Here is a 22,128-nt window from a genome sequence, read left to right as displayed (position 1 = left end):
GTCCTCAGCCTTGAGATTATATTTTTTATTCACATTTCAGTTCATGTAAACTGTTCGTTTCTTGCCCATACAGGTCCACAGTAAACATAATAATCACATTGATAAGTTCTTCATTTCCATAACAGCCTGAAATGGAGTCTTACAAAAAAATTAGCAATTTCGCAACATATATTACATCCATTAAGATACACTGGCTTAGAACAGGACTTATAAACCGTCATGTAATGACTGTATTTAGTTCAGAATCTGTACATCAATCAGGTTTACATATATTAAAGTCTACAAAATATTTCCCCAACTGACATCTAGCTATAGCTTAAATAAACAAAGTGTATTAATGAGATGAAAACAGTTCAAAGTTAAATTTCTTGTTGCTTTTTGTGTAAATCTATTTCATGACTCAAAACGCCCGTACACCAGGTTTGGAACACTTCTATTGCATCTGTAAGGAACGATTTTGTAAAAGTGCACGTGTGGGGTACTTGACAGTAGTGCAATTTGTTTATCTGTTTATTCATTGGCACTGATCAGAAAACGGTGTAGCTGTTGGTTTCCCCGTATCCTGCTTCCTGTAGGTATTGTTCGATGTTCACTGTCCCAGACGCCTTGAGGACTTTGTCGGAGGCGCCCTTCTCTCCTGCGATCAGCTTTCGGCTCACTTCAGCCAACGAGGGTCGATCCTGATCCTTCCACTGGCAGCAGCCTTTAATGACAGTATACCTGAGAAAGACGGACATCGGAAAACAGTGTGAGGTCTTGCAGGAAATTGTTAAAGAGGGGGAAATTGGTGATCAGTGAGCTGCTTCTGGTGTGACAATTCTAATAATCTGGAGCACGCGGAGGACACCTACAGCGTGTTGGAGCAGTTGAGGGGTTTTTTCAGGGTTTTTCCTCGTTGGTGAAACTGCAGAAGCTCTGTAACTGAGATGTCTGCAAAAGGAGCTTCACCTAGAGAGAAAAGCAGAGAGAAATTAGCAGATACACTAGAACCTATGGAGAGAAATATATGACAGCAATAGATGGACTGACGGCTTATATTAAATATAAAGAGTCCTTGTTGGGGGTGGAAATGTGGAAATCAGTCTTAACGCTTAAAGAAATCTATGTTGACTGGCATATTATTGCTAATATTACTAGCTGTGGAGTGTGCGAGATGGGGTATCGGTATGGGAACATCTGGGAAGAACTTACCCAAGGTGGTCATTTCATACAACAGGATACCAAAAGACCAGCTAGAGAGAGAGAGAGACATACAAGCACAGACGTTACAGAATCTGCGACAACAACAACAACTCTGATTCAGGTGACACAGGCAGGTTTCAAATGAGCTCACATGTCGCTGCTCCTACTGGCAGGCCTCTTGGCCAGCACCTCCGGAGCCTGCCACTTCTTCATGCTGGGATCGTCTTTCTGTGTGGCTCCTTGGTTCTTCCGTGTATAGACCCCGTGTAGGCCCCACAGCTTGGCCGTGAACTCCTTGGTGACCAGCACGCTGCGGGCACGGATGTTTCCGTGGAGGAGATCTTTGCCGTGCAGGAACTCCTGATGGGACAACAAGGACATTAGGGTTAAACAAACAGTGCAGTTAAGTAAATATGTAAAGGGCCTCTGCTTTTCAAAATGAGATTATTGTTCGTCCTGTTCGTCATTGTCAGGTATCATATGACCAATGAAGGAATTTAGGGGGAAAAATCCACTAACAACTGAACCATGTGATATTATTACTGTGGTTATTAGCACACTAACCAGAGCAGAGGCCACCTGCTTGGCCATGGTGAATATTCGTCTCTCAGTCATTTCACAGGGTGGCTCCACATGATCCTGGAAAAACAAATACAAATATTATATGGTTTGACAGAGAACCACTACCTCATTTACCGCAACATGAAAACTAAATATATCCTTGACACTCCCTACCTGCCTGCATCGCCACAAGTAGCTGAGCAGGTCTCTGTTTTCTAGCTCCTCCACCACTGTAACCAGAGGAGCCCGAAGGGAGACGACACCCAGGAGCTCTGGCAGGAATGGATGTGGGCCAAGCTGGGACAGGAACGATGCAAAACCCAGGAAGTTGTGTCTCTCTGTGGCATCAGCTGAGTCTGTGAAGGAATTCAACAGAGGCAGGTGAAAAAGGATAATAACTGTAGGAGACCTGCGTCAGCCACAGAAAAGCTTCAGTCAAACTCTCACCGTTCAGCACCCGCAGTACCACGTTCCTGTTGTCCATGCGCGCCCTGTAGAGGGACACAGAGGAGTTGGAGTTCAGGGAGAAGGCAACAGGCAGAGGAGTGACCAGGTTGAAGGACTCGGGCAGCCTCTGGCGCGGCAGCTCTCTGGGCTGGACGATGGGAGTGAAACTGGGCGGGGGGCTGGGTGGGTGGACGGGTGTGGTCACAGGCTTGGTGAGGGTTTGGGGGTAGTAGGAGTTCGGGGGAGTGAAGGTGGAGTAAGAATGGGGCGTGTCCAAGGCGATGCTTTCATGCTCCAAAACGTTGATACCTGGCGGAGCTGCAGACACAGAGGAGAGAGTCATCAGCGTTGTGCATGAACGCATCATGTATGTGAACTGAACGCGTCACTTTTCAAGTCCATGGGATGTATCCTGCATACATTTTTATTAAAAAAAAAAAATAATAATAATAATGTTTCTATGTTCATTATGATCATGTCTTTACAAATTCTATTCTGAGAAATCACTTTCCACCAAGTTACCCATTTCAAAAACACCTCTTAAGGAAGTGTGATAACTCCACATCACATGACCTGCTCCGCAAGATCTAATTTAGTCCCGAATAAAAGACTGGCAAGATTCCATGGTATGTCGTCTCTCCACTTTCTATTTAACATAAAGTAGCGTGTGGGTCAACTTTCCAATTCAACTTAATTCAATTGTGTAATAAAATTTCGAAGTATCTTTCTGTAAAAATGCCACGTGGTGGTTGGTCATGTCAACATGTCACCCTGTAAAGGTAACATAGAGGACTAAGAGTACTTATAGTTTTCCAGAGTTTATTTAATATTTTAACTGTACACTGAATAAAAAAAAGGCTGTTTTGGGTAAATATTCTAAAAAGTGAACTTGTTTTTCAAGCAAATGCCACAATTGTCGTTACCATGAATGGCGAGATGGCGACCCTGCTAAAAGGGAGGCATACTTGCTAAAATACTTGGCCGACAGAAATGGAGAGAAATGAGAGAGCATGTCAAGTGCTACGAGCCTATATTTGAACAGAGCGGACACAGAAAGAGACAGGCTTCTTCTGTTGTTACCCCACCTCTGAGTCCTGACAGTGATGAGCAACCAGTACAACCAGCAACATTAGTTTTTGTCCGTAACATAGTCGACCAAATAATGAGAGAAAGTATCAGTTTTTTAAATAAATGTCTGAAATCTATTATCCCTACTTTTGGCAATTACTGAAAACACAATATTTCAGGAATACTTTGTAAGAAAAAATAATAATGTATGGGGGGGGCAGGTCCATAATTTTTTAAACTCAAGAAGTCCCACAATTATGTATTGACCCTCAAGCTAAAACTAATCCCGTGTGAATAGCACTTATTCTATGCAAACATTTGAAGGAGTTATATATATATATATATGTCTAGAAACATCTTTCAGAATTACAATATGTGAAATGAATGTGAACTAGTTCTCTTTAATCTGTGTGAACTCTGAACTGGTTCTTGTGTACCGTGAACATGCACAGTTTCCATAAGAGTAGAAAATAATACAGTAAAACTTGATGACCCATTTTCTTTTCAGGAAAAACTAACTACATGAGCAATAATCAAACAATTGCATCATCCCATTAGCATTCATGCGAAGCAGAAAAGCATTTAAGAAATTTAAAATACATGATATAATGAAATGTAGTTATCAGGACCTCTGAAGTACTTGTTAGTGCTCTGTACTTGTCAGCTATAATGGCCCCCCATGAGGACGTGTTTTATATCATTACATCAGTGTTTTACTGTAGTGCAAGGCCTAATCGAAAAGAAGTTTAGTTTTATTCACTGTGTCCTAAATACATTTAACATGACTGCATTTCAAAACAACAAAAATGATTATTAAAAAGTACTTTGTGTTACGACACACGGAGACAAGTTAAACAGGTCTTCAAGCCAACAATAGCAAGCCACACGGACAGTTTTAGTCCATGTAGAGAACAACCGGTCACTGCTTACCATCAATGCCGTGCAGCACTCTCCTGGGAGACGACTTTGAGGCATTTGGGCGAATTCGGTCGACCTTCTCCGGACAGTAGCGCAGCAGGAGAATCAAGACCAGAGTGATCAGGAAGCTGGCCAGCAGAAAGATGGGCACGATGATCACCTCCTGCTCATACACACGGATCTCTGCGACCAGGAAGAAGAAGTCAGTCTTTACCGGCACTCAGCACAACTGAGACGCAGTGATATTACAGTGGCAGACGTGTTTTTACAGTGTGCCCTGATCTGTTTGTTCAGAAAAACTTCCAGAGCATTTTGTTTTTCCAGACAATCACTAAAGATTTCTGAGAGGTAGGGAGAAGTCGAATGAATGGCCAGACCTGTCCAGTGACCAGAAGCGCTTTGTCTGCTGATAAAGACTTACCGCAGATCGTGTCTCCCTGGTTGCAGCGCCTATCCGCCTCTGATAATGAAGACATCCTGTCAAAAAGAGATACAAAGATAGCATATTAACCCTTTCCATACCTAGGGTTAGGGTTAAGGTTAGGGTTAGGGTTGTTCACACAGACACAGTTGGATACGTTCAGCTGTTAGTTGGCCTCAGGGTGTTATGAGGTCTTTTTTTGAATAGAGTAAAATGATTAAAAGCAGCCAATAAAGTGACGGTGGTAGTCTTGAATCTCATATTGTCACTGGAGCAGAGCCTGTTAATGGTAACATGACTCCGTAGGAGAAGGTGCATGAGGGTAATTGAGATGGGAAACCTGTAACTTGCAACAGATATTGTAACTCTTGTCTGTAAGGTGTGGTGAATGTGTTCTTCCTGCTACAGAGAAAACTAAGGGCTAGTTTTGATCATTTTTACCAGCACACATTTGTAGAGCTGGTAAATCTTCAGGGTTAGTGTTACTCTGTGGGCCTGTTGACAGTGGAGCCACACAGGGAAGCTCTTAGGTCACATGATCGTTCTGTTACGTCAGGTCTGAGACCTCTAAACCTGTTCATCTGCATTTTTTCGACACATTAATGCCCGCGTCGCACTACACACCCATAGGCAAACATACAGTAAATGTAATAAACAGCAAACCAAGTCACACCACGTCATAAAAATCATGAAAATGTTGCAACTAAAGTGAGCTGTGCTCACTGCTAAGATTTCATGAAAGTAACATAATGCACAATACAAAACATAGAGTACAACAATACAAATTAACAATACACTGACAATGCACTGATCACACCAACTCCAACATGACGGTTTTAAAACAGCTAAAATCACACAACAGAACAGAGATGCAAGATAAAAACAGGTTACCTTACCTCCTTCAACTGACTCTTCTTCCCCAAATTAAATAGTAATAATGATGAGTTCCTGTTGCTGTAGGCTCATGCTCCTTTCCTTCACACTCTTTGACACTTCTCTTACATCTTCCAGCCCTTCCCAGAGTTCAGCTGCACTGTTCAGATCTTCATTGTCTTTGTTTTTCACAGGTGGCTTGTCCGGCTCAGGGGAGATGAGAGCTGTTTGTCTACGTTACACCTTCTGGGTTTTCTTAACTCCACCCTCGTCATCTGCATCATATCTCGCTCCTCTCCTATTTACGCCTTCCTTCTTCCTTCTTTCTGTTTCCCTCCTTCCCAGACTAAGTGGAGATGCTTCACACTCTTAAGTGTGGCGATTCACAGACCTGCTCTGCGTGTGGACACTTTCGGGCTTGACCACTAACTAACTGTAGTTAGTAAGTTAGTTGTAATTTTATTTTTCCCTTAGGTTTATTTATGTCAGGTACTTGTAGGCCTGCCTTTGTCTTCTTTGTGTTCTGAAACAGGTCGCACCACTCCTTGTCATTTCTCAGTACCTGACCCTTTGTCAAGCTCGTTTGGCGCTTGTAGCCCTGGAGCTCGTATGACCTGCTTTGTCTGCCTCTGGAGTCAGCAGTAACAAAATGCTTTTCTTTCCATATGTTGACATTAAACAAAGAGAACAGTCCCAAATGCTAATATTAAATGTTTATTTATTTATTTTTTTTTTTACATAATGTCATTTAACTACATGAATACAGTATTTTCTGCTGTCCTTTTAATATGTGCTTTCATACTATTATATGCTTTTGCCACACGTCCAACACACAGATAAAGATAATAATTAACCTGAACTCCCACCTCTGGGTGGGTTGTTTGCTTCTGTCAAACAGCCAAGTTTCAACTTATATCTGTGTCAATCCAGACAGACACTCTGTGACAAAAATATGTCCCACATTCTGAACATCCACCCACTGAAGATATATTCACAAGACAAATGCTGCAAGGATGAATTTTTTAATTTCCATAAAAATAAATGCAAAGTTTCATATCAAAGAAGAGCAAGGCAGCTGGAAGAAATACAGAGAAATCAGTTTTTATTATTATTATTATTATTATTATTATTTTGGGCATTTGGATTGGCATCAATCTAAAAATACATCATGATCCATAACTAAAGAGTAAAGAAACATCGCACACCGTTCAGGCTTTTATCAACAACACTTAATTTGCTTGACCTGGCACTTCATTTATGTCAAATCCAATCATCTGAGTTAATATCTGGGCCGTACAGTTAGACAATCACTAGATTACAGTCACTGGGCCAAAATGGAGGAATGAGATACACCGAGTCTTTAAATATCAAAAAGTAATTGTAATAAACAAAGTGTTAAATAGCTGCTATTTTTACATCTTATGTTGTGTCATTTATTTATTAACTGCAACTGGTAATTATGTATTCTCACACTGTTTCATATAGCGAGGGACTGCAGCATACTACACTGGTGTGAAGCTGTTCTTTTCCATTTTTTAAATGAAGGTTTTTTATTATTAAGGGAAAACAAAATCCAAGCCTACATGGTCATGTGTGAAACAGTGATTGCCTCCTAATCCTTATAACTGGTTGGATCACACTTAGCAGCAACGTCTACAATCAATCATTTGCAATAACTTGAAATGAGTTGAAGAGGAATTTCTCACTTTGGTCACGTTGGAGGGTCGTCCAGCACGAAACGTCTTTTTAAGGTCATGCCACAGCATCTCTGTGTTTTGGATCATTGGGTCTTTTGTGACCTCTTGGATGAGTCGTCGCTGTGCTCATGGGATAGTTTTGGTCGGCTGGTCCCTCCTGAGAAGGTTCACCACTGTTCCATGTTTTCAACATTTGTGGATAATGACTCTCACTGTGGTTCACTGGAGTCCCAAAGCTTTAGAAATGTCTTTATAACCTTTTCCAGACTGATAGATCTCAGCTCATTTCTCATTTGTTTCTGAATTTATTTGGATCTTTGCACGATGTGTAACTTTTGAGGATCTTTTGGTCCACTTCACTTTGTCAGGCAGGTCCTATTGACGTGATTTCTTGATTGAGAACAGTTGGGGCAGTGATCCGGTCTGGGTGTGGCTAGAGAAACCGATGTTTTAACAGGAGGGGCAAACACTTTTTCACACAGGGCCATGTCAGTTTGGATTGGTTTCCCTTAACAACAACAATTTTCATTTAAAAACTGCATTCTATGTTATTTTTGACTTATATTTGAATTTGTTTGATGATCTGAAACATTCAGGTGAGACTAAAAAATGTTCACACCAGATTGAGTCCACGCTGAGAAAGAGGATATTCACACCCTTGACAGGTCATTAGTTCACAAAAACCTGAAAGAAACAGAAAGCCACAAGCCCACTAGAGTTAACACCTTGAGGCATTTTATTTTCCAACACACCAGCCAGCAGACATTTAGACTGTGGGAGGAAATGCACACAGAGAAATCTCTGTTTGCTGATTGAAAAAGGTTTGAACTTAAAGAACCTGTTGTTTGATGATTTTAAAGTTTCTACCATGTATTGCTTATTAAGGTATACACCGTGATGTGACAAAGGCACGACTTAGAAAGCAGTTGAATCTGTGAGCAAATCAGCAACGTATCCACCTCACAGCTTGGCCGCTGATGCGCTAGGTGTGGGTCCCAGCCACTTCTCTCCTGAAACAGAACAAAGTCAGAAATAAGAGAGGAAGATTTGACACGCAGAACCGAATCTGTTTTCATCAATGCAACACTAGCACGAGCTGTGATTCTTACTGCATGTCATGGAATTGGATAAAAGAGATGAAAGTTAATTCAAGTCAAGACATATTGGAGGATGGACATTTCATTTTGTTTGTGAATGGTGTGTGATGCAATCTCACCAATGCAGTGGGCCATAAGCTCAAATCTGTCAGACCCAAAGAACGCCTCTGGCTTCCCATTAACATGACAGATCACCAGGGGAAAGCCGAATGCCTGCAACAGAGATTCTGTTCATTGCACTGAAATATCTATTCACTCCTTCCTGAATATACAAGGAGAGATGAAGGACAACTGACCCCATAGTTAAGTGCATCATTTGTCACGCTTTTAAGCTTGTCTTTGATCTCCTGCGATGTGTAAAGCTCCAGCACTTCTTTAATCTCACTTTCAGACAATCCTGCCTTTACTGATGCCTGCAAAAAAAAAAAAAATATATATATATATATATAAAATAAACAATAAAAGGATTCTTAAAGATTATAAAAGGTTACCAGGATGTTAAATAAGCTGGTACCTCAGACAGTGACGCGGGTTCAGTGATGTCTTTATCTTCGCTCCAGATCCTTCTCCACAGTTCACGGGACACCTGCTCCACCCGCCTGTCTCCACCCTTCTCGCTCTCCTGCACTGCTATCACAAATCTCATTGCATTCAAGGATCCTAGAAGAAGATAACAGAAGAGGACCTGTAACACTGTACTCCATTATCATGGCTGAATGAAGACACAGCTCCCGTCTTGTGAGAATCTCGCTTTCTAACAAATGAGAAAAGGGACATAACACATAAAAATACAAAGTACACCTAAACACTCCAGGTTGAGAATATGTCACCTGTCTGTCTGCCGACATGCTGGAGGCCTTAAAGCTGCGCCGACCAACAGTTTTACATTAACGATGGATGAATGTGGGAATTCAGTGACTGTCGTTTTACTTGCCTCTCCATTCAGCAGTCAGTGTTTCAGGCTACAATGGATAATGGATCACTTATATCTGGGTCATGACTTCCTGTTCTCTGGTCATTGTTCACAGTCTGACTAGGAACCCGTAAAGCAAAAGATTAAATTTGGGTTAGAGTTTAAAACCACGACATGAGCTGCCATTTTCTTATCTTTCCAGATGAGGTATACAAGGGTGTTTTTCCTCACCACGTGGTTCATCTACCTGCAAACCTGCTTAAATGATGACTGGCCAATAATACTCTAGCACTATGAATGGACAAAAAAAACAAAAAACAAAACAAACACAGATTCTTTTGATTACAAACGCATGACGTCGGTTTAATCAAATGACTGAAGTGTAACACAAAAGACGTTGCTTGTGGTGATGCACACACAGAAAGTGGATCACCTGATTCAGCAGGTCTCCTCTACTCTGTGAAGTGGTTTGACATACCTCACCACATAGTCACACCGTTACACCATGTGTCATTCACCGTCTTTGCTCTCATCAATTTAAAGCCTCAGCAGGCAGCTAAAGGCTCTGATCAGCTGACTCCACACTATCTGCTCATGGCCACACTGCAGACAATGTTAGCTGGTCAGTTAAGGCAGGCATTTGGCAGCCAAAGTTCTTCCATGACTCAGCAGCTCAAGCAGTGCGAAAGAGAGTCAATATTGGACATGTGTTGACAACACATAAATGCCCTTTGCTGTTTGTCTGCGAGAAGAGGCGATTCCTTAACAACAGTAGAGAGACAAAGTTATGATGTGATGTTCAGATTAAACTCTACAAACAGCCACCATCAGTGGCAGATGTGAGTCATATTTGATCTGTAAGATTAATTATGTGGGACGTGGGACGTGGCACAGTGGGACAGTGGGACGTGGCACTTGAGCAGCTGTTTTCTCGGAAGGACCTAAAGGGCACTGACCAGGGCAAGCTTAATTTTCCAAAATTTAGCTTGACCAAACATCCTGAAGATTTGGGGTAATGAAGAGGATGCATCCTGCAGTCAGTGTGGAGCTAGTCTCTGCACCTTGAACCACATCTTGACTGGATGTCCTTCCAAATGGAGGGCAGCAAGGTTCCCAAGGCAAAGAAACGTAAAAACCCAGCATCCATCCTCTATCAATTGTCCGACCGGCAGTTGCGCGCGGACCTAATGGAGAAGTTGGTCTTTCCACTGGGGGTGGTTGCAACCACCCTCCAGACATGATCCTTCTTTCAAGGAGTTCAAAAACAACCATCTTAGCTGAATTAACGGTGCCCTGGGAAGATAGACTAGCCATCTCCAACCAGCTCAAGAAGGCCACGTACCAGGCCCTGACCAACGAGGCTGGTATCAAAGGATGGGATGCAGACTTATTCCCGATCAATATAGGCGGTCAAGGCTTCTCCGCAACATCAGTGAGCTATTTCCTACAAAAGATGGGGAGACAGCCACAGCAGCCAAGACCAGCTCCAGGTGGCTGTGGCTGACAAGAAACAGGAGCTGGAACCCCTCTGCAGGTGAAGGCTAACTTGGCCTTCGCTGGCCCACTCAGGAGAGGTGTACAAGTTAAGGGCAAAACATCTGTGACCCTGAGATACCTGCTGAGGATGCAGAATGGGTTCCCGCATGAATACTGACCGCCCTTCTAGAGTTCCATCACGGTCTCTGCTTGTAGATTTTTCTACATAAAGAAGCTAAATTATTGACTTCGTGAAGTAGGGCTCTAGCCCAAAGCCAAAGATAAATGCCAGTGAGATTTTGTGTGAGTTTTTCCGTGAAGTTCTGGTCACACTTTGTCTCACTGAAAAATACGATAACATGTCAGTGTGATCTTAATGCTTGTTAAAAAAAATACATAAATGCCTGTTACAATTTTCCATAGCCAAATGTGACATATTTTGACAACTTGTCTCCTGTTTGAACTGAAATCCCAGAGATGCTCAGTTTGTTTTAGCATGAGAAGCTTTATTACGGGATAAGACAGCAAACCGATTATTAGATTATCAAAACACATATTTACCATCATCAAGTCAGCAAACACTGTGCTTAAGACGCACATTCACCACAATCATTGGTTATAAATCAAATTAGGTTACAACAAGTATAATTTAATGTGCAGTACAGTGAGAGTGGCCTGCAGCGTGGGCTCTACACGCAGGTTAATCTGGTTTAAATGTTTAAACGCCCTTTGGATTACTATGACCTGATACGATCTAATAGTTATACACCAATGTATCAATCGAGCTTGCATGTACCTTTTGTGAACATGACCTCAGCGGGGTCAGATGGCATCTGCAGGGGAACGTCAAAATACTTGGCCAAGCGGCTGAGATCCCTGCCCATATACTTGTACTTGTTAGGAACCAGACCAGGAGGCTTGTTGCCTGTCAGACAAGACAAATGTCGCACTATGTCAGTCAATGTCCACACAGTCGCGTCAGTGTCCACAGGTGGCTGACGTCCATACCTGACCCATGCATGATGCCACCCAAATATGCAGGACGCAGCTTGAGATCTATGTTCCATATGTTTCTGTAGCGACACATGACCTGCAATCACAAATGATCCACAGCGTGAAAACAAAAGACTTTCGACAAGCTCTGCAGCAGAGACAGGCGCGCAGGAACAATTTTAAAGACACTAACCTCAAAACCGAGCCAAGAGTACGGGGAAACTACATCGTAGAACAACTCGACCACTTTCCTGGAGCTCATCGTGAGTCAGCGGCTCTTAAATTTTTTAATTAGTAGTCAAAGTGTGAATGACTCGAGCAGCGTCGGTGCTCCTGCGTTTCACTGTGTCAAAGTTCACCGGACCTGACTTCGAGCTGCTTGATGTGATTTCTGCAGCAAAACTACCCGTGCAAAACTAAATAAACACCAGGGAAGTGTCTCTGCAGAAATCCCCGTGTCGGACTCAGCAGAAGAACTGACTGAGCTTTAACAGCCGCGACCTCAGACTGACCGAACAGTTTCCCACAATTAGCTGGAGCTACGAGCTATGCGGACACGCTCAGTAACAATGTCTGACCGCTAGGGCTTAGTTTGTATTTGTGTATGAGCAAAGTACGATCATGTCTTTATTTTCTTCTTCTACGCCGCTTTCTTCGTCCTCTGTTGGAATCGTTGGCAGTTTTGACCCTGCTTGTCGTGTTTCTGCCCTCTGCAGGATAAAAGCATTTACTACAAGCACAATGTTAACCGCAGATCAAATTTATTTTTCATTCATATTCAACAAATCCCCTTCGTGCTAGTTCTAACGTTCGGTTTACTAAACTGGTCAAATCAAACATGTGTTAGTGTAAGACAATATAATTCAATAGTACAACGAACCACAGCGTCCAAAATTAAAGCACAGCTGAATCAACATCTGTTATTTTAAAGAAATGCTGATTGCCATCACAAAGATTTAGTGCAGGATTGTTCTATTAGCATGCATCCTGTTGAATTAGTGTGGCACGTGAGTGTAAAGGTTTTTCATTTTGTGTTATACATGGTACATTTCTGGAAAGTAGGCTTGAGTCTCTTTTTTCTCAGGTAGACCACAATCTCATAGCCCAGTAGGATGTGTCTTCTGATTTAATGTGCAGTGTCCAAGGTGTTGTCTTTTTGACCCGAGACTGGATCAAAAGAAAGTGTCTTCCTCCGCTCTTCCTTTTTCCTGAATCTGCAGTTTCATTTCACTCAGTTCAAGTATCCCCAGTCACTCTTCACATTTTACACACCACAAACTGAATATCCCCAATAATATTAAGCCCAGCTGTTGATATACCCTTAAAAAGCCAGGACAGCTGCTGATGAATCAAACCAAATGAGCACTTGACCAAATCCTTTGTCCATCACATTGTCAAAAGAATTGATGTGGAAAACACTGGTCTTCCATCTTCATTCTGTGGAATCTTATATGTGACAAACTTTGGGTACAGGTGAATAATAAAAAGAAATCTTGATTTACCAATAGCCTTTTCCAAAACAAAAACCATTTGGTAACAGTTGTTAATGTGATTGTTGGTCACACTGATACTACACATTTAATTTATGGCTAAATATCCCGAGATTCAGGATAAGGAGCTGTAGATATGTTCAGCTTTCACACACAGCTGAAGCTTCAGAATAAGTTTGACTATCACAAAAATAATCTTCTAAAATACACACATCGAAATATTTTCTGCTCTTTGTTCTAAATTAGAGATCAGGTTTTATTGGCTTCAAACCCATCCTTAGTACAATCATCACTCTTTATTTTCTACATATTTTTCTGAGTGTAAACATTTTAAACATTCCTGTCAGTTTTTATGTCAAATATTTCACTAAAACCCAGTTATTTTTCTAGAATATCACTGCTATGACAGTAAAATAAATATATTTCTAGAAAACTATATACTTTCACGTCCTTTGTACATATAAGTCATCCACCGGGAATAATAAAGACCATACAGACTATATGTATATTTACGCCTATAATTTACTACTTGACGTTTCCTTTTATGTCTCCTCCTGAGGACTTGCTTGGTCCTTGAGTTCAGCTGCCCCCAAACTGTCGATGGGAAGAGGTCCTGAAGATTTGTCACTGAAAAGGACATAAACAATTTCCTGTGTCACTCGCTCAGCTCACGCAAAAGAGAAAATCATCAGCTGTTTCTATGCGTCTCACCTCTCTCCATCTTTTTCTGTCTGTTAAGGAAGTTAGAGAAGAAAATCTGTTAAATGGGCATTTGATAAATTAAAAACTTCCGCTGCACAGCGAGTTTTTACCTTAGGCTTCTGCGATGTGCCCGTAGTCTTCCTGGGGACCCCAAGAGTCTCAAAGGAATGACTCCTCACTCGGATGGCTCTCTGATGACAGATATTATGGAGGATTAAAAAACAAAAAGTCAAAAAGGTGGAGTCGAACGTAGTTTCTGACGGATGCTATCATTCACCTTAAAGTTTTCAATAAAACCCCCACTTCCTTCAGATGCCCCCCGCGCACCCTCAGAAGAGGGGACAGCAGCCAGTGATGGATCTCCCATCATGCACTGGGAACGGTTGTAGAGTTCAGACTGTAGGTTCTCCAGGAGCGATGAACGTGTACGGAGCTTCGCAAAAGAAAATTAAATTAAACACAGAACAGAGGGGGGAAATCAGAGAACAAACTTTGATATTGACTCATAAAGGGCTTTAATAAATAGTGTTTCTCCTTCTACCGCCAGCCTGCTGAACTGCTCCGCCTTACAGCAGGAAACGTCTGCGTTGATGAGCTTGGTCAGAAGGAATTCTCTCAGCTGGGAACGCTAAAAGATAGAACAGAGTACACAAAAACATGTGTTGCTTATCATATAGTAACCCTTTATGATTTTACCATGCAGGGCAGGTGGAGTGAAAGCGGCATGTACCGGGTTATTGATTAATGCAAGGTGTCATAAAGGTCTGAACAGGTAAAAGCATTCAAATGAGTACGGACGACTGGATGACAGCACAAAGGCTAGATAAGAAGGCGCCTTGGACAGTGAGCCACACCTTTTCACAGCAGACTTTTTAACATGAAGTCTGTTCAAGTGCACCAGTGAGGCTTGGTAGTGTTACAATTACCCATTTACAGGACCCTGAAGTGGATTTCAGTCACCGTTAAGTTTATTACTTTATTAAACTCCTGATTGTGGAGGTAACACGAGGGGTTAAAGTGAGTCTTACTCCTTCAAACACTGACAACAGTGAAGAAGACAGAAAACATAAAGTGGCTACAGTTGTTACACGTAGGTTAAAAAAGTGAATCATGACAAATGAAACCTTGATGCCTCTTACATCAGTGAAGATCGGAGGATCTGGAAGGACTGGGCCAAAGGGAGGAACATCCTCTCTGGCTGTTACAGACACCTGTAAAGACCAGATTTAAAAGAATGGTCAATGCTGCTCGCTGATATTAGCTTATTACAGATATACACTCATTGGCCACTTTATTAGGTACACCTTGCTAGTTAAAGGTCGGAACCCTTTTGCCTTTAGAACTGCCTTAATTCTTCGCGTCATATATTCAACAAGGTGCTGGAAACATTCCTCAGAGGTTTTGGTCCATATTGACATGATAGTATCACAAAGTTTCTGCAGATTTGTCGGCTGCACATCTATGATGCAAATCTCCTGTTCCACCACATCCCAAAGGTGATGGTCTATTGGATTGAGATCTGGTGACTGTGGAGGCCACTGGAGTACAGTGAACTCATTGTCATGTTCAAGATACTAGTTTGAGATGATATGAACTTTGTGACATGGTGCATTATCCTGCTGGAAGTAGCCGTCAGAAGATGGTACACTGTGGTCTTAAAGGGATGGACATGGTCAGCAACAATACTCAGGTAGGCTGTGGCATTTAAACCTTGCTCAGTTTGTACTAAGGGGCCCAAAGTGTGCCAAGAAAATATCCCCCACATCATTACACCACCAGCACCAGCCTGAACCGTTGATACAAGGCAGGATGGATCCATGCTTTCATGTTGTTTACACCAAATTCTGACCCTGACATCTGAATGTAACAGCTGAAATTGAGATGCATCAGACCAGGCAACGTTTTTCCAATCTTTTGTTCTCTAATTTTGTTTCGCCTGTATTAACTATAGTCTCAGTTTCCTGTTCTTAGCTGACAGGGGTGGCCCTCGGTATGGTCTTCTGCTGCTGTAGCCCATCTTCTTCAGAGATGGTATTCTGCATTCCTTTGTTGTAACTAGTGGTTATTTGAGTTACTGTTGCCTTTCTATCATCTTGAACTTGAACAATGTGGTGCAGGTAGTTGGCCTAGTATGAGAACAATGTCAGCAATCTGAGAGGCTCAAACTTAGTGAGAACAGCAGAGCAAAGCAGGAAGGAGGAGGGGTCAACAGCTGAAGGTGAGATGACAGACCAGATGTTCTCAGTTTTGTTTATGAAGAAATATAGGAAGTCTAAATAAAGTGGCAAGTGAGTGTAAGTGCATCAGTACACTGTATGTCTGCAGATAAACAATACAGAATTGCAGTAGAACAGAATTACCGAACCATGTTTGAGGTCATTAAGGTTTGTGTTGCCATTTTATAGTTTGTCCACAATATTTCAGTGCAAAATGTCCCATCAAATGCATACATCAACTCAAGCTTTTCAACGCATAGTGACTGTGCTGATCCAGACTGTATTTATGTTTCAGGCTTTGATTTCAAATCCAGATACTTAATCAGCCAAACCTCTATTTTTAATACATATTTGGATTGCAGCGTTATGTCCAGTATACGGCTGAACTAGAAACATCAGTCATTGACTCAGTGGGGATAGTGAAGATGAATTTAACTCAGTCACCTGGTAAGATGCTCCACCTGTGTCCTCCCTCTGAATCCTCCGGACCACGAGGAAACAGTGCAGGAAGTGAGACTTGATAACGTCAGATAGAAACGGGGTGTTGCCCTCCTGGTAGACCAAAGCAACAATGTCGTTGCCAATGTGTCTTTTTCTTTGTAACTGGACAAAAGTAGAGATAGTGATGAGTGTCAGTGTCTGCTCAAGAACCCATGTGATTTCCACAGAAATATCCTCAGAGACACAGGCTGATACAGTCCTGCTGACCTGCTGTGGATCACCCTCTGTGTAAGGTAACTTTGTTGCGACATGGAACATGATCTGTCTCCCATGGAAGGAAGTGAAGACCGTCTCACTTCCTGTCTGGCCGTGACACACGTCCAGTCCTCCTCGGAAGCTGAGAAAAAAGGAGCAAAAAGAAGAAATCGCGTGGTTTGACTCATTTCTTGTGTCGTTATCTGCGACTGGGTTTCAGCGCGCTTTACCCCGTGAATCCCTGCAGTTGCACTGTCTCTCCCAGAAGAGACAGGAAGTCTTTAAACTCTTCACTTTCCTCGTTGTTGCTCAGTATGTCCTCTTCGGTGAACTAACAGAGAGATGGATGGTGTCTGAGTGATAATGCCGAGGAGACGTATTTTGGCAGTAAACAATCGTTTACAGCGTTTCTTACCTGTCCGGCCTTTTGGTACAGCACACCAAACTTAAAATTATAAGACACTCTGTGTTCATCAAAGGTGGTGATGAGCTCTGGAGCCTGAAGGGCAGAGGAGAAAAGGTTAATGTGGACACATTTCTTTAAAAAAAAAAACAAAAAAAAAAACATTTTGACATGCATATGTTCCATTTAGCTGCTTCAGTTTCAGGCTCCTGGTATTGATCGCTGTCATTCACTGTGACATTGCTCAGTGAGTAGAGTATTGTTTTTAGTACACTGCCTTTATATTTAATGTTGTTCATTTTGTTCAGGAGGAAAATCCATACGAATAACCCCCCCCTGTGGTGGTCACACCCTCAAACCAGAAATTTTCAGTAGGGTGAGACTTCTATAGTTGGGATGTGTTTACTGATGTTTTAAGGAATGGTGAGTTAATATATTGTTTTCTATCTACATGTTATCACTTCTTTATATCAAGTTACGCGGATCGCCTCTTACATTTTTAACCTGTGTGGCTTCTAGACACCAACAGCTGTCTAGCAGCTGTGTTCTCACAACTTACAGCTGACATTTTTTATGTCTTCGTAACCACAATGTCTTCAAAGTGAAGACATGATCAGCAACGCCTGTGTTGTTCCTGCCGTGACATGTTCATATTATATGTATCACATATGTTGAGGCTCTAGAGCTTTACCTTGAGGTAGCTGACCACGTCAAACTTTGAGACCGTCACTTTGTCACAGAGCATCTGGAAAGAATATGTGCAATTTTATAAATGTAAGTAACATTTTCAAGAGCATTTACACACGTTACAACAACTATTTCAAACTTCAGTGTTGAAAAAATGATTTTACCTAGAACAAATGAATGAAAACAAAACAAACAAGCAAAACAAAAAAATCTTTTGCAAAGCAAATGTGCAAATGTGCCCCACTTTGACTATCTACCACAATAAAATGCATCATAAATGTGAATGATTCACTGGCAAGTTATACAATAAAAAATAAAAATAACATTTTTAACAATCTGAAATTTGCATAGGGACTACTCCTACTGGTTATGTTTGCTGAAGATACTTTTGTACCTGGGTTTTATGCTGTGTGGCCAATAATAATCATAATTAGGGTGAGATACCTTTGCTAATTCAACTGCTGATGGGATGTTGGGGAAAAGAGACGCAGAGAAAACTCCATACAAAGAGCGCTCCTTCATCCTGTTGGACAAAAACACACGGAAATGTTTCATCATTTTCTGCATTTTCTGTGTGCTTAACAATTAAATCCACGCAGAGCCGTTACATGTAGGGTTCCCTCCAGACCTGCCTTAAGAAATATATTCATAGAATTATGCCTCCTCATCCACCTTCATTAAATAGTCTAGAATCTCTGAATATCCCAGAGGTCTTCATTTCTGAAGTTTTAGCACTGGATATCAAGGTTTTACTTTAACTCGCTGCATAAGCTGCATATTAAATCGATTTCTGAATATGTTCAGGTCTTAATCTAAAATTCCATGTTTAATAATGAATCCACAACATTCAGATAAAGCGAACACAAGCAGGCGGAGTGATGATTTAAGGAGATAACACTCTTTTGACTGAAATGCTTTTGTCCGTCTTTTCTCTGGTTTGACTGTGTCATGTAGGCAAAAAGATGTCAACCTTAGTATCACACGCAGCTTGTTCTCCTCTTCCTCCAAACACACAGAGAGAACCAGAGGCCCCAGAGATGGATCCACTGCTGTGAATGATTGATGGTACTGAAAGGGAAAAGGACAAAGAATATAATTGTCACACCACGAAAGATAACATATGTCTCTTGAGACTTTACATAGAGTCTACTAACTCGTGAGCGGAAGAACTCGTTGTAAATTTTGGCCTCGCCGTCTCTCTCCATGATGTCGTAGCTCTCTGGCTCAAGGCCGCAGTGAGAAGAGGTAGGACTCATATCTGCAAGCATCTCCAGAGGGGGGTCGATCCAGTAGCCTTCTAGTTTTGAAGGGAGGATGAGAGGCAGGTCTCCACTTATGGTCAAAAGCTGAGACTAAAATAGACACAAAGCAGAATCTATGGTGACTGTTTTGGGAAAACACACATTATGAAAAGGTCAGTGTCAACACACAGATGGGACCCGTATAAGTAGAGCTAGGTCTGTTTTTTTTTTTTTTTTTTTGTTGAGCTGAATGCTAACCTTCAGAGGCAGAGGGAATTCACACCGTTGCTCATCGATCCTGCTTCCCTGATAGACAAGAGCACTAAAGATTACAAACTGCTACTGCTCGGACATCACTGGCCATACACACCGCACAAGATCAATCACACTGTAACTCACCTGCAGCTTCTCAATGATTTCAAACAGCTCCGTGTCCTGATAGAAAGAACAGAGCGAAATGCAGTCGGAAAGAAAGGGAAGGAGGAACAGAGAGAGGAAGAGGAACATGACAGCCGCAAATGGAAACTCAACTTCTCAAAATAATCACCAATCAAATATTTGTTAAATAAAACTGAATTAAAATTTTTATAAAAAGGAATGAGGTGCACGCTGAACGTTTTAATGATATCACCCTCTGGTTGCTGCTAGAAGAAAGGAAAGTCTTGCTCTCACTGGCTGGAGAATCCAGGGCGTCCAGTACGTTGTCCTCTGCTGATTCAGGTCTACAGCAACAGGTTGATTTACACAACAAGACAGCACGACTCTGTCACTTCTGTGTCACACGTTGCGAGCTCAAAACAGCTACAGCAAAGCAAAACAATTAAGCCTCACCTCGTCTCATTCCCACATGTGAGTCGGTCCACACTGTAAACAAGGAAGTGAGAATACTCAGAAAAAAAAAAAAACTATGACAGACAGGACTACTTGAATTTGCATTTATTCACTAGATCCCACTCAGTCGAGTTTTTATGGATGTCGGTCCTAATTTGAGGCAAACAGTGTCTTTACTCACCTGCCATATGCCCCAAAAGTGAAACTTCTCTTTGTGGAGAAGAACATGTCATTCCTCTTTTCTCTCTCCATGGCTTAGTTGTCACTGTGAATGTTTGTACATGCCAGTTTGGTATCGAATCAATCAGGGCTGGCTAAGGTTGAATTAATTCACTCTATCATTCTGTCACTCCTCTTCCTCCTCCTCTCTGCCCCCTGCCTCTCACTCATTTAAGCTTCCCTTTCCTCCCTCTGCCCTGCTGTCAGCCAGACAGATAGCGTTAACCCACTCATGCTCACAGGTGTAGCGGCAGACAAAAGCTATAAAACAGACACGGTCAGGCTGCCTCTCGCCGCTTCATGCCACCGATCCCACATAAGCGCTTGTTGGTGCTTTCCCAGGCTGACTGGGCTTTAAGATGGACTTGGATATAAATAAAGAAATGAGTGAGACATTTTCTCCCGGACCTGTTACCCTTTGAGTCAGTAAGAATCATCAATTATTGACAGCGCACACACTGAGGGTGAGGAGATAGACGGCAGGGGAGGGTGAAGTAAAGAGGGAGACAGAACGACGGAAGGGAAGTGAGGAAATGAAAGGAAGGGGAAAGAGACAGACACAAAAAGGAGGCCAGCACATTTATATTAAATAATGTCACATGATGAACTTCATACTATGGCTTGTGTATCTTAATTAAGCATGGTTTGAGTGAATACTGAAAAATGAATTCAGGATCCATATTTATCAAAATGCTGGAAGTGAAATGTTGCTCCATTTTATGTATGTGACAGTCATACCAGACTATATAAATAATAAAATATGTCCTTGTTCTTAAGCAAACATTTTTATTTTAAGATATTTTGCCATACAATGCATTTGTCTGCAAGGATGATTTTGTGTGTGTGTGTGTGTGTGTGTGTGTGTGTGTGTGTGTGTGTGTGTGTGTGTGTGTGTGTGTTTTGTTTTAAGTACAACTTTAAGTATTAGAGTATTAGGTATTTTTATGACATTATATTCTGAGACACAACTTGCAGATACCTGAACCATTTTAAGTATTAAAATAAAACTGCTGTTTATTAGCTGGCAGGTGTACGAATATTTGCCTAAAATAGTAAATTACAAACACGCCTGCATTGTGGTCACACATAATTCTAAAGTGTTTGCTTTAAAATATTTTTTAGTTTATGTTGACTGAGAATAGACTGACTGGATCCAAGATGGCTGCACAAAGGCAAACACACACCAGGATTAAAGTGTATACAATTGGTCGTGATGAATAATATAACTTAAGGAACTGGTTCAGAATTTATCGTGTTTGACGACCATTTTCTTTGGTATTATAATTTATACTTATTCTAGCGTTTCTTGAACAGTGGACTCTTCCTTCCTTCTCATGTTTGTTGTTCTGTTGTTTCCACAGTTTTGAGTGGAGGAAATGATTAAAAAATGCCCTGTGCAAACAAAACATACTATTAAACTGTTGAGTTATAAGAACCGAGAAGTGAGATAGAAGATACATGTAGTATTCAAGAATATTATATCAGCAGAAGGACTCTATCAATGTCATTATATTGTTCGATCATTGTTTCGACTGAATGTTAAAGTAACATCTGGTTATGAAGGAGTTTACATTGTCAACAAGCAATAGCTTTGATTACTCCAGTTTCACATAATGTAACTACGCATTTCTTTACATTCCATCACTGTGAGCTACTTGTCTAGATAAACTTGACAACTTTTGTATGATTTTGACCTATGGCCAAGCGTATTAGACATGATCATTTTTTATTCCATCCTCTTCTCATTAAATAGCTCTCTATTCGACAAATGTTTATGCCCGTCTTCCAAGCGCCTCTTGACAATTGGCTATTTATTAACAGAAATCTGATTCAAATTCAAATGCCCTTCCAGCTGCCCCTTTACAGTAGTTCACTTCACCCTGTTTCTTACTGTAAACTGCTTGATGATTGGTCTAATGGGACGTCACTCAAACGTTATTCTGCTCTCATTGGTCAGACTCCAAAACACCGAATACGACCCCGCCCCCTTTTTTGCA

At 41.5% G+C, this 22,128-nt stretch overlaps 3 protein-coding genes across 4 annotated transcripts; all 3 read right to left on the bottom strand.

The window, feature by feature from the left end:
• Positions 1 to 10: 10 nt before the first annotated feature.
• styk1b (serine/threonine/tyrosine kinase 1b) lies at positions 11 to 5,865 on the bottom strand. The gene is made up of 10 exons (XM_047599541.1): positions 5,494 to 5,865; positions 4,598 to 4,653; positions 4,189 to 4,359; positions 2,191 to 2,508; positions 1,918 to 2,099; positions 1,747 to 1,821; positions 1,334 to 1,542; positions 1,192 to 1,232; positions 852 to 948; positions 11 to 720 (listed from the first exon to the last, which is right to left on the bottom strand). The coding sequence occupies exons 2-10, from the start codon at positions 4,650 to 4,652 to the stop codon at positions 528 to 530; spliced, it is 1,341 nt and encodes a 446-aa protein (XP_047455497.1). The 5' UTR covers position 4,653; positions 5,494 to 5,865; the 3' UTR covers positions 11 to 527.
• A 2,015-nt stretch (positions 5,866 to 7,880) lies between these two features.
• On the bottom strand, positions 7,881 to 12,265 carry LOC125016372 (glutathione S-transferase kappa 1-like). Its single transcript, XM_047598842.1, has 7 exons — positions 11,840 to 12,265; positions 11,662 to 11,743; positions 11,450 to 11,578; positions 8,779 to 8,924; positions 8,561 to 8,677; positions 8,384 to 8,477; positions 7,881 to 8,177 (listed from the first exon to the last, which is right to left on the bottom strand). Exons 1-7 carry the CDS (start codon positions 11,906 to 11,908, stop codon positions 8,128 to 8,130), a joined length of 687 nt encoding a protein of 228 aa, XP_047454798.1. The 5' UTR covers positions 11,909 to 12,265; the 3' UTR covers positions 7,881 to 8,127.
• A 125-nt stretch (positions 12,266 to 12,390) lies between these two features.
• Positions 12,391 to 20,525, bottom strand: rap1gapl (RAP1 GTPase activating protein-like). 2 transcript variants are annotated; one of them, XM_047598840.1, is made up of 19 exons: positions 20,094 to 20,525; positions 19,913 to 19,945; positions 19,713 to 19,803; positions 19,481 to 19,516; positions 19,340 to 19,387; positions 18,995 to 19,192; positions 18,811 to 18,908; positions 18,285 to 18,363; positions 17,845 to 17,898; positions 17,166 to 17,249; positions 16,981 to 17,081; positions 16,763 to 16,892; positions 16,499 to 16,657; positions 14,978 to 15,049; positions 14,380 to 14,466; positions 14,116 to 14,271; positions 13,949 to 14,029; positions 13,848 to 13,867; positions 12,391 to 13,763 (listed from the first exon to the last, which is right to left on the bottom strand). In XM_047598840.1, the coding sequence occupies exons 1-19, from the start codon at positions 20,162 to 20,164 to the stop codon at positions 13,679 to 13,681; spliced, it is 1,683 nt and encodes a 560-aa protein (XP_047454796.1). In that variant the 5' UTR covers positions 20,165 to 20,525; the 3' UTR covers positions 12,391 to 13,678. The 2 variants fall into 2 exon arrangements, with proteins under 2 accessions (XP_047454796.1, XP_047454797.1); XM_047598841.1 differs by having other exon boundaries at positions 19,754 to 19,803; positions 20,094 to 20,136.
• Between the last annotated feature and the right edge of the window lie 1,603 nt (positions 20,526 to 22,128).

Source organism: Mugil cephalus, chromosome 11 (genome assembly GCF_022458985.1).
Source record: "Mugil cephalus isolate CIBA_MC_2020 chromosome 11, CIBA_Mcephalus_1.1, whole genome shotgun sequence".
Taxonomy (NCBI): Eukaryota; Metazoa; Chordata; class Actinopteri; order Mugiliformes; family Mugilidae; genus Mugil; species Mugil cephalus.
Note: the sequence above shows the minus strand (reverse complement) of the source record. Positions and strands in the feature narration are given on the sequence as shown.